General features: G+C 41.9%; 1 protein-coding gene across 1 annotated transcript in view; it reads left to right on the forward strand.

Annotated features, from left to right (window-relative positions):
* SNX30 (sorting nexin family member 30) overlaps positions 1 to 12568 on the forward strand; it is a 49458-nt gene that overhangs the window by 33428 nt on the left and 3462 nt on the right. The window contains exons 5-8 of the mRNA XM_040540372.1: positions 500 to 695; positions 1275 to 1474; positions 7432 to 7518; positions 12108 to 12260. Coding sequence (XP_040396306.1) covers positions 500 to 695; positions 1275 to 1474; positions 7432 to 7518; positions 12108 to 12260 — 636 coding nt within the window. The remainder of the gene's footprint in view (positions 1 to 499; positions 696 to 1274; positions 1475 to 7431; positions 7519 to 12107; positions 12261 to 12568) is intronic.

Consider the following 12568-nt stretch of genomic DNA (forward strand, 5'->3'; position numbering starts at 1 on the left):
TGGGTCATTTTTGGAGCTGGCTGGAACTGGCTCTTGCCTAACATGGGGCAGCTTCTGGATATCTCTCAGAGGCCACCCCTGCAGCCCCCCTGCTACCAAAATCTTGCCACGTAAACCCAGTGCAGTCACTTCTAGCATGTGTGAATGAATGGCAGGAACAGTCTTGGTGAAAACAGATCTGCTTACATCACTATTTCCAATGCCAATACAGGAACATGAGAAAGTCAGTCCAAACAGAAGGGTGGGCCACTTACTGCTCATTTGTAGTATACTTCATACCGTTCTCCTGGATGGCTTACCTCTCTCTATAGGTAGTCTTTTTAGTGCTCAGCTGTATAACTTGTACAAAGTTGTACGTCCAAGGCTACATGCCACATGTCCAGACCACATGCCTCTTGCCTTCACAATATTTGGTCTTGACTGGGAAGTATCCTTTACTGGGTTAATCTTCCAACATGCAAGTGAAGTATTTCTAAACTGTTTTTTTCTAACTTTCCAGGATCTTAATGCATACAAAAAGCAAGGAATGGCATTGCTGTCAAAGATGGGAGAGTCAGTCAAATACGTCACAGGAGGCTACAAATTAAGAAGTCGTCCACTGGAGTTTGCAGCCATTGGAGAGTATCTAGACACATTCTCTCTAAAACTTGGTACCATTGACAGAATAGCACAACGGATTATCAAGGAACAATTGGGTAAGGAGATAAGGTCTTCTGTTGTAATACTTCAGTCTGAGTGCTCTCTATTTTACTCGGATTGATAACACAACCAACACAACCTGCATCAATGATTCTGGCATGTAATGAGCCATACACAGAGTAAAATCTAATGTCTCACCTTTGTTATACTAACCTATTTTCTCACAGGCAGAGTTATTTCTGGGAGGACTTACGGGAAGAAGAAAACCTGTAGATTTTAGCTGGAAGAGTACGCATGGCATTATGAGTAGAGGAGGATAGACTTCGTGGACCTGTCTTCACAAAACAAAGTTTTACATGTATAAAAGATGACTGACTACTGCACAGATGAAAATGTCTTTATGTATGGACTATTGTAGGAGCAGTCATTTAACCTGGTGGTAGTTTGAACTTGTCATCTCCATGCAGCTGTGGAGCCCCGGCTATTAAGATGTTAATGCAACACTAGACTTGACTGCTAGAAGAGTTCGTGTTTGCTGAGCTTGGTCATAGATTCTCCTTTCTGGCATGAGTGTTTGCAGACCCTTTTGTCTAGCTCTTTCTATGTTTATCTTCTTTTCCCTTTGTCTCTTGCAGAATACTTGGTGGAACTACGAGAATATGGACCTGTTTATTCAACGTGGGGTGGGCTGGAGGTTGAATTATCAGAGCCACTGGAAGGAGTGTCTGCCTGCATTGGGAACTGCTGCACAGCTCTTGAAGAACTCAGTGAAGACATGACAGAAGACTTCCTGCCTGTGCTTAGGGAATATATACTGTACTCGGAGTCAATGAAGGTAAAGGGAGCATGTTGGCAGAAGACACTGTTACTATATTTGCATGGAGTGATGTGTCAGTGAGTTCATTCTCTAAGAGTGAGAAGGCTTGGTGGTGGAAAAAGAGGGAAGTAAATAATTGAAATAGGATGATGTTTTCATGATTAAGTCAAAACTAGGTATGTTTAGTAGCAGAGTACTGCATAGGTAGCAGTATCTGCTCTGCTATTCAGTCAACTTAAGGTCAGTAAAGCTAGGGTGTGCATAAAATGTTGAAAAGCTGCTCCTTTATTTGAGTAGTAGGTGATTTTCTGTGGGAGACATCCTATAGCTGCCTAGAATCTTCTCTTTGAATTGTAGGAAAGTCAGGTGTGGGTCATATCTTCACTGCTGGGTCAATGCCTGAATCAACCTGCAGAGAAGGTGGCACTCACAGCTTCTGTTGCTTGTATGCAGCAGTGTTGGATGGCTTCTTTTAGAACAAGGTGTCCAAATGACAAACAGTGCTTCCCCTTTCATCCCTGTACACTAGGCAGGATGTGTCTGTCCAGCTGCTAAGACCTGTTTACCAAGTAATTGTTTAAAGATATTACTCTGTGACTGTTAATCTAAGAACTTGATTTCTTACCACTTATACATAAATAATAAAAGCTACTTCAGTACAGTTTTTATTCCCTTGATATTAAGATGCATTGGCTGTAAATCTCATCACATAGGAAAAAATTAGTGAGTTATTTGTACTGGAAAGTGAAAATGAGATCTCCATTTCTGGTTTTTAGAGCGTTTCACTGCACACCCATGGTACAGTATATATTAGCAGCCCCTGTACAGAGTACTAGCAGACAAATTCCTTCTGAGGACTTTCCTCTTGGAACAACCATTACAAGGGCATGGTAGATACTCTTTTAGAGCTATGTAATAGCTTGTTGGAAGCCTACAATCTGAACATGGTAGTCCTTCTTGGTCTTAATTTTAGTCCTCCTACACTTCTCAAACAAAGACATTTATTTTACAGATTTCTCTTCCCAGTTTCAGATGGCTGGTTGCAAGACTTCTGTCTTGCCTGGCTGAAGCAAGATATTCTTGCATGAGGCTTTGTACTAATTGTCTGAAGCTACTGTTTGCCTTCACGGTATTTGTGGTATTTCATAGTATTCAACCCCAGCATAAACTTGGTGCATTTATTTTCCAGTACCATTAACACTGAAGTATTGCTGGAACATTTGGAGATGGAGCTAGAAGCTTTGACATGGGATGTTCAAATTCCTTTTGTAGGAAGTGGCACGCGTGTGTGTGTACTTAAACAGGACATGAGGTTAGCAGCTAAAACTTTTACCCCAGAACTTCTGGCTTTTCACGATACAAATGCCATGACCTACTGGAAGTGGCATCTGAAGTGGCAAACTAATTTTTAGGAGGTGTTTTACACAAAGGTAGAGGGAGGAAAAAAGCTTTTAGAATGAGGCTCTGTCAGATGATAGCAAAGACACTAAATGCAGTCTCCAAGCTAATAGTCTAGCTGCATTTTTTTTTTTGTCTTTTTGCTGCAAGTCTTTAATGCTGCTCTCCCTGTGGTAAGTGTTCTTTAACTGCCTGAAGTACCACTTTAGTTGAAGAAACCTGTGCTTTGTAGCTTAAATGCTAGGCTGTTGACTTGACTTTCAAGTACCCTAAAGGATTTTGCTCTTTTTGTCAGTTGTTCTCTGGTAACTGGCTGAACATGCTCATTGTGTTGGTGCTTAGGAACCACTTGGATCTAGAAGCCTCATTCGCAAAATAGCAGTTAATAACAAATAAGGGTTATGCTGCTGAGTGTCAAGCTTGGTCACATCATTAGCTTTATCACACCTGAAAATCAGGAATAAAAACCGCTATTAGCTAAGGCAGACTGTTCTTCTTTTCCACCCCTTCTGAATGCCAAGCCTGAAATTTGTCATGTCAGACTGAGTACAGATTTTTTTATGCTAAAACACATAAATCTGTTACTATTGATGCAGTAAGCAGCTTACAGTGCTGTCGTGCCAGACTTACGAAACCAAAGAAGTAACAAAAAAGGAGGTTTCTTGCTCTCCAAAAGAGCACAAGAGGCTTGCCACTGAAAGAGCTGTCCTCTTCACTAGCAGTACATTCCTATTCATCAGTTGCTTTGAAGCCTGCTAGTGAAATTAAAGTCTACCTGGATCTTTCAGAGCACAGCTTTTGGATAGGGTACATGAGGGAAGGTGTCTTTAGGTCCTAGGAATTCAGTGCAACCTTGATAGCTTTTTCAGTTGCAAGTTGTACCCCAGCTATAGGTAAGGGAATTTGATTTGTGGAGCAGTCTGTAGCCGGGTGAATGCCCCTCAGAGTAAGAGCTGCCAGGATTATTTTCACTTCTTTTAGTGATGACTGATTCCTTTAGTGTCTTAAGGAGCAGTGTTTTGCCTGGTGGGGCCAGCCTGAGGGAACTGCATATTCATAGTGAAAGCCCAGTAATTCTGGTTGAAATAAACATTAGCTCTTTCCAGGGAAGCCACATCTCTTGGTTCTGACTGGATTTTTCTGAAAGATTTGCAGAAGTGGGTGGAGGCTGGGATTGTGGGCTTGAGTTAAAATATATGCTGGTAGTGGCTGGGAGAGCTTTTCTAAAACACAGGCCATGCATGAGATGGCCAGACAGTGTCTGGAATCCTGGTGCAGATGAAGCCCTAATCAGCAAATGTGCAATGCTTCATTTTTTGTAGTGTGCTGGTGTTCCACGGGAGGCACGTGCAGAGGACAAATTCTGTTCTAAATAATGTAGTGCTGGTATTAAAATCTTGTATGCTTAATACTGCTAGAAAGGCCTATCAAATGATGTGGTTTCCAGCTGTGTGCTTGGACGCTGCTTTAAAAATGCATTAGAAGTAAGCATCACATAAATAGCTAACAGCCTCTTTAGAGGCATGCAGTAAATAAGGATCCTTTTATGAGCTCTAATTGTAGTAAGAAGCTATGTGCAGTGCAAATGGCATAGCTTTGCAGCCTGAGAAAAGAGGCTGCTGGCAAACTCCTGAAGCTCCTTCAATGATAGAGGCCAAGGTGGAATGTTTTAATGAAATACAAAATGGAGAAGGACCTACCTCACTGAAAGCAGGCTAAGTCTTACCTTTTGAATAGGAACCAGCGGTTTTATTCCTTTCAGAACTAAATGAATCATAGAATCATAGAATCATTTAGGTTGGAAAATACCTCTAACATCAAATCCAACCATTAACCTAGCATTGCCAAGTCTACCACTAAACCATGTCCCTAAGCACCACATCTACATGTCTTCTGAATACCTCCAGGGATGGTGACTCGACTACTTCCCTGGGCAGCCTGTTCCAATGCCTCACAACCCTTTTAGTGGAGAAGTGTTTCCTAATTTCCAACCTAAACCTCCCCTGGTTGCAACTTGAGGCCACTTCCTCTTGTCTTATTGCTTGTAGCCTGGGAGATGAGACTGACCCCTACCTTGCTCCGTCCTCCTTTGGGGTTGTTGCAATTGTGTCCCCTGAGAGACTTCTCTTCTCTAGGCTAAAAAATCCCGGTGCTCTCAGCTGCTCCCCATAGGACTTGTTCTCTAGACCCTTCACCAGCTTTGTAGCCCTTCTCTGGACATGTTTCAGGGCCTCGATGTCCTTCTTGTAGTGAGGGGCCCAAAGCTGAGCACAGCACTCAAGGTGCGGCCTCACCAGAACCACATACAGAGGTACAACCACTTCCTGAGTCTTGCAGGCCACACGATTTCTGGTACAAGCCAGGATGCTGCTGGCCTTCTTGGCCACCTGAGCACTCTGCTGAAGTGTGTGGTGTGTGGCTTTTTGTCAGGTGGTGTTTTTTTCCATTTTTTGTTGTTTCCTTCTCTGTGAGACCTTAACTAGCAGAAGTGTTGCATAGACAGTGGTAGGTCTGAGGATACTTAGTACAGAGCTTTTCTGAGAAGCAGCTGAAGCATTAACGCATTCATCTACAGCTGAAAAGAGATTGCTTGGAGGTGCCTGAGGAAATGCATCCTCTCACATATGGGACGAGTAAAAGGGAGAGCAATATTTTTCTCACCGCTTTCAGGTCAACCATTAATAGATAGTTAAAAAAGGATTCAGAAGCATGTTGCTGATGGTCTGTAGTGGATGACTTAGGCACTTAAGGAGAAATAATACACCCACCCTTTGAATCTAGTCTGCTGGTACCTGTTAATCATTGGCTAGTATGGGTTTAGATCCTGCTTACTGTATGAACTCCATACTTATGGAGGCTAAATGCAATTGCTGGAGACAGTCGTTTTTCTGAGGGGAAAAAAACCCTGACTTAATTGACTTAGGTTCAAGGGGCAATATAAAGTGGAAATACCCGTTAAATCACTCAGGCTTTTGTTCTGCTGGTAACCTCAAACACTCCAGGGCTGTTCCACATAGCTGCTTAGATTCCAAAACAGATGGGAATGTTTTTTTGTTTTTGTTTTGTTTTTTTTTCAAGCAAATGGGACCAAAAGCATGCTTGCTACTGGGGACAAAAGAGGGGGTTAACCTGTTGAAGGTGCATTTTTAATTTTGTCCCCTTTGTTGCCTAAACCAATAGCAACTTTGTGGGTGGAGTGCCTTTCCCAGTTATCATGGACTGAGCTTTTTAAGAATACTGGTTGCAATGTCTGCTGCCTGTACTCTGTCAGGAGTAGTTCTTTCTTCCCATGGAATGAAGTTCATCAGAATAACTGTGGTGGTGACCTTCTCTTGGCTTACGGGGGAGGAGGGGTGTGATCACTGTTTATAAGGTTTGTATGTCTCAAATTGGGAAACATCTCGTCTAGATTTTAGGTCTTAGAGCTCTGAGAGCTACTTCTCTAAAGAGAAATTTTCAGTAGGCTAGCATTATATGTGGCTAGTCCTCCTTCATTAGCTTTGTCAGAAACTGTTAAAATGACTAGTTACCGCCCATTGTCCTAATGAGAAATTACTTAAGGGTGGCAGAAAGGAGCACTTGAAGCATGAACTGGCAAAGCTGGCTGCAAGAGGAGCTCTAATTTACAGGTACCTCAGCAGTGAGTGTTGGCAAACTTCCCTCCAAGTATTTTCAATAACTTTGCATCAACTGAATTATAAAACATTACTGGTTGTTTCTCTTGTAAAGCCTGAAGAAACGTTGTTCAGTATGGGACTAATACCTGCTTTTGCAGACGCAGAACCGCTTATTTTTAGTAGTATTAAAAAGACTAATATCTATTGATTGTTTTTACATTGTAAGCCTATAGCATAACCTTGGCAGAGATCTTGCCTTGTGGATGTAGTAAAATATAAGAATAAAGTATTTTGTTCTCTATTCTGAGAAGCCTCTGTCAGTAAAATGATTATCACATGAAACTCACCTGGATATTTCAGTACTTTAACATAAAATGTTCTTTTCATAACCTTAATTCTTTCGTTTAGAAGCAAAACCAAAAAAAAGTCATAAAAGCAAAGCTGACCTTTATTCTATCATAAGGTTGTAACAGCTTGCTAAAAGGACTTTGAGGAGTTTCTGCAAGTGAAAAGGGAGCTGTAATGCTTTTTGTGGTAGCTTTCATGACTCTTAGCCTATGCTCTTGTCTTTCTTCTTTTTGAGTCTATGAAGTGCTTTGCACTAGTCCTTGACAATTTTGATGCTTTTGTGTATATCCCTTAGATTCTAGTAATAGATCAACTGATTAACTGAATTTACATACCCAATTTACTTACACTCCTGGTTATTTGAAAGCTTGTATCTTACATGCCTCCAGCTTGTCTGAAAGTTGAGTTTTGTCTGTCCCTCCAACTGCTGGAGCGAATATACTCTTTATTTTTTATAAAGTTACTTCCTAAATACTGTAAAATAGTACAAAGTGAAAGGCAGACTTGGGACTGTGTTAGTACTTAAGCTGTGTCACTTTGCAGTTTCTTGCAGGCTGGACGGGGAATGAACAAGAGGATCCTTCTCACAGCTATCTTTTCTTTTGTCCACAGAATGTGCTGAAGAGGAGAGACCAAGTTCAAGCGGAGTATGAAGCAAAACTGGAAGCAGTAGCCTTGAAAAAAGAAGACCGTCCAAAGGTTAGCACTTCAAACTCCTCTGCAAAAACAGCCTGCACTTCCACTGCTTTCTGAGAACAGTGAAGAAATAGAGCTTGGTTTGTCTGGTTCTGGCTTCTTCTTTGCAGTGTAAACACTTTTGGGCAGAACAAGAGTTTGGTGGCAAGCTGGTGCAGAATGAAGACCTAGGTATGAACATATATAACCTTGTCTAGCAACATCTTGTACCACGATCTCCCACCATTTAGAGTAGGGTGGCTCTGACCTGCATAATGTTCAGCTAGCATGGAGTTGGAGTGTTCAGTAACATGGCCTGAAACAGTGATAGTAGAAGAGTCTCTGGCAATTTAGTGCTGTGACTGCTGGCTGAATCGAGTTCCTGGACCCTGGCACTGCTGAGTTATATTGTAGGACACCAAATTTGATTGTGGGAGACTCCACATCTTGTCCCTTCTGCTAGGTGGGTATTTCCATGTCATGTTGAACATACACAGCAGGTGTCAGTGGGTGGCAGGCTTTGGCTGGGCTTCATGCAAACTGGTGTGCTTATGCTGCCACCTGCTTTTTGCATGAAGAGATGTGCAGGAGCTGTATCTTAAATCACTGCAACTTTGGCCAACAATGAAAGCAGGATTCTTCTGCTCCCTCTGCTTCTTTTTTTTTTTTTGTCTCTCCTTCATTTTAGTGTTAATGACTGAGGGATGACTTCCAAGCATTAGAATTACAGTGTAATAATCTTAGAGGAGGTTCAAGTCTTTAATAAATATCATGTCTTTAATCTATTTTTGAAGCTGAAGAGGACAGACCACAGAGAAGCAAACTTTTTTCCAGTCTTGTGCTTATGTATGACACAGATGCTGTCAGAAGTAGTACTAGGATGGCTTAGGTATCTTGTGCTCTTGTATTTCTATATCTTGTCTGCCCCAGTGCTGGCTGGCTTGGTATGTACTTAATGTAGTTTTATGTGAGCACATATTCTAACCTGTTATATATAGGATGGATGGATCTAAATCTAGCATATCCAGGAGCCTGCTGAGGTGTTTAGATATTTGATTTTTATAATGATCTCAGTACAGTGGAGCTGCTGAACTTTGCTAATCCCTCACCTACTAAAAGGTTTTTGGAGCTCACTTCGCAATGGAATTATTAAGTAAAGTGCCACATTTAAAGAGCTGTCTAAGAATTTTTGGAATACTTACGTTTGTTCTCCAGAGTATCAGAAGCATATCTTTTGGTAACTCGTTGTACCTTTCTTTCATATCATAAGACCTTTATGTCATTTAAAATGGGAAGCTGAACAAATTGATAGAATTCCTTGCATGCTTGTAAAATACTAGCTCTCAGTTCTCAGATCCTTGCCACTTTGAGTGGAATGTCCTCATCTGTAAGAACCGATAGCTTAGAGCTGTTGCTAGCATCATGTCTTACATTCAGTGATTTTTCCTGGTTAAGACTTGCTAAAAGCAGACGGGATGCATGAGCTGGGTTATGCAGTGAATGGCATTTGTGTCCCTTTCAGCATATTTAGCTGATTTGGCAGAAATTATCTTTAAGAAAAAAAAGGGGGGGCAGCGACTAGTTTTTTGGATAAGTAAACAAGGGCATATTATTGTTTGTTAACCTCTTCTACTGGAGGGCATTCTGGGACTCACAGTACATGCAAGTCAGACTGGCTTCATAAAACTCCATTGATGTCATTAGGTAGTTCTCAAATCTGATTAAAACTCAGCAGGCTATAAATGCAAAAGGCTTGTAGAGCTACTATAAATGTCTGCCAGCAAATACCACTCAGAATGATAGTTTCCACCAAAATCAGAATGTAGTTTCTTCTGTATGCATGATGCTTTTAACACTAGAGTTACAGCATTAGTACAAACTGTAGCTTTTGTATTTCTAAGCAAGTACAGTTGAGAAATGCTGCTTACTTTATTGTTGGTAGACTGGAGCTGTTTTTGCAATAATCCAACTAAGGTAGTAAATTGCAGACATTGTTTCCTTTTAATGAGATGAAATCCACTTTTAATGACCTAATTTAGCCTGTCTGCCTCAAGGATTTGTAGTTCTGTGATCTGTGGGAACAGTTATTATGGCAGTATGGACCTTGAAGTAGAAGATAATGGTGTGTTTAGAGGGGGGAAAAGAAAACAGCTTCTAACAGTGTGTATATCCAAAGAACTGGGAAGATAGAAATACCATATATATATAGTTACAGTCCTGAATAGGACCAATGTGTGTGCAGATTCTTCACGAGGCCTGTGGAGACTTAGTTGGAGTTCATTGCTATAGTTCTATATGCTCTATAATTTTATCATACGTGACCCGTTTGCTGACCACTGGGTTGTCCTTGTAGCTCCATATTCATACAGCCCTCTCAGCCTGACCTGCAGGAGAACTGGCTATGAGAAAGAAAACATTTTTTTAAATCTTCAGTGTGGTTTTGGATCTTGGCAGAAGAAGCAGGAAGCTAGTGAGCACTTAGAAACTAACTTAATTTAATCAGGAAATCTTATGTGGTTTTGCTTCCAGACTTCATGACTCTTGATAGCCCTTTCTTTCTTGTTAAGATAGCAGAATGCTTAAAAATGATGCAACGTGTGCTTGTGCCTTGAGGGCAGCACCTTGTGAGCCCTCTATCCAACTGTCTTGGGAGTTCCTGTCTGAAGCCTATGAGAGATCTTTGTCATGAGTTGTAGGAGACTGGATTCTGTAGCCAGAATTACAGTGCTCAGAGAAGGCAGAGGAAATGTTGTAGCTACTGAGTCCCAGACTGTTGGTAATATAAATCCATTTGTTGTGAGTAAAGGGATACTCAAACGAAGGAGGTATTGTCTGTCTCTTGAAAAGCTTTATTGGAGGCCAGATGTAGGATCTTCTCTGACTATTATTAATCTACAAAGTACTTTGGTGATCTTCCTAATCCATATGCTGGAGAACAACAAGGGGTGATATGTTTCTGCCTAGATCACATATCTTGCCAAACTGCAAGGTAGTAGTAAACTCCTAACTTCTACTGAGGAAGAATTTTTACATAGTCTGTTCATCTTCTTCCTTTTTCCACAACCCTCAGAAAAAAAGGGAATTTCCTAAAAGTATCAAGTGCAAGAGGAACCGTAACAGAATTCTGCAAATATTCTTTGTGTTGCCCTTTGGCTTTGTGCAGTTCACAGCTTCCAAGTCTAAGTCTGCTAGTCGCATTGATGTGAGTAGTGGACTTCAGGGGTTTCCTCTTTGGATGTCTCGGGCTTAGTGTGCATGTATTGGCAAGCTTCTTGTCCATGTGGACCGTACGGCACAAGGAGAAGGAAGAGAATGGTATTCATGATTTTCCTGCTTGAAGAAAAATTGTTCCTGTAGGTGCCTGGTGGCATACAGAACATTGGTTAAAACAATAGGGTGTGGAACACAAGTCCTGTGAGGAGCGGCTGAGGGAACTGAGGTTGTTTAGTCTGGAGAAGAGGAGGCTTAGGGGAGACCTCATTGCACTCTACAACTACCTGAAAGGAAGGTGTGGGGAGCTGGGGGTCGGCCTCTTCTCACAGGTAACTAGTGATAGGACTAGAGGGAATGGCCTCAAGTTGCACCAGGGGAGGTTTAGGTTGGAAGTGAGGAGACATTTCTTCTCAGAACAAGTGGTCAGGCATTAGGATGCGTTGCCCAGGGAGGTGGTGGAGTCACCGTCCCTGGGGGTGTTTAAGGAGAGGTTGGACGTGGTGCTTAGGGACATGGTTTAGTGGGTGACATTGGTGGTAGGGGGATGGTTGGACCAGATGATCTCGGAGGTCTTTTCCAACCTTTATGATTGTATGAATACCATTTTCTTTGACCTAACTTGCTTCTATCTTGAGGTCATGACTAGTGTTGTAAGCCTTTTCAATCTCTGTGTAGACTTGCAATGTCTGTCCTTCCAGATTTTTCACATTGCTTACACATGACTACAAGTTCAGTGTTGGGCCAGTTGAGATCATTTGGGCCAAATGAGTCAATGCCTCCGGTTGCCTTTGAGTTGTTATTATCAGTGCTTTGCATTTATACTTTTTTACAGGCAGCTTGTAAGGTTAAAGCTAGAGGCTTAGAAATTTTATTCTGCAGACAAAGCTGATCACCGCTGTTTATCTGTTGTGATCAAAATCTAACTCTGAAGTCTCTCAGCTCTTTGGGAGAAACCTGGGTCTTTGTTGCTTCACTAGTGAAGATTGGGAAACGCCTAGTGAAGCTGTGAACGGGAAGGAGGAGAGGAGGCTTGCTGAGGAGCTGCGGTCAGTCTGCTCAGATTGAGAACTAGGGACCAAGCCTATCTGCTCAGCACTTGTACAGATCGCCTTTCCTCTTCATGTGCCTCTAGCAAGCTCTTCCTCAGCCTGTCTCCGTATCTGGCGTGGAGTGGGACAAGCAGAACTGCCCGCCACCTCAAACAGCAAAGAACGATTAATCAGTCCTGTCTCCTAGTACAGAACTGGGACTTCTCCCTGCAGCCATAACTGAGTTACTTCAGGGTAACCACTGGACTGTTACTTCCCCTTTTCTCTGTGGCTTTTTCTCGGGGAGGTTGAGCTAATTTAGCAGTCTAACCCTCTCAACTACAGTTTCAATCTTGATTTCTTTTGCTACAGGTACCCACAGATGTTGAGAAATGTCAAGACCGAGTAGAATGTTTTAATGCTGACCTGAAAGCAGATATGGAGAGATGGCAGAACAACAAGCGACAAGACTTTAGGCAGCTACTCATGGGGATGGCAGATAAAAACATCCAGTACTACGAGAAGGTACGTGGTGCTGCTGTAGCATTGGCAGGAATAAAAGTGATTAATTTTCCTCCAAGGTGGTGATTATTCTTCAGAAAATGTTCATGCTGTCTTGCAGCAAAGAACCTTGGACATCTTAAAGCAGTTCTTAAGTGCTATGGAAGCTGCTCTTTGTCAGCAGCTTATATAGAGTTGCTGGTCACGCTCAAGAGATCTGCATGAGACCAGCAGTCTCTTGCAAGGCAGTCATGTAACAGTACTTTGTACTGGATGCTTGTCTGTCTTGGGTTCTTGAATTGAACAAATTGTTGATCAGCAGTAGTTTGCTT

The sequence above is a fragment of the Cygnus olor genome, chromosome Z (genome assembly GCF_009769625.2).
Source record: "Cygnus olor isolate bCygOlo1 chromosome Z, bCygOlo1.pri.v2, whole genome shotgun sequence".
NCBI classification, from domain to species: Eukaryota; Metazoa; Chordata; class Aves; order Anseriformes; family Anatidae; genus Cygnus; species Cygnus olor.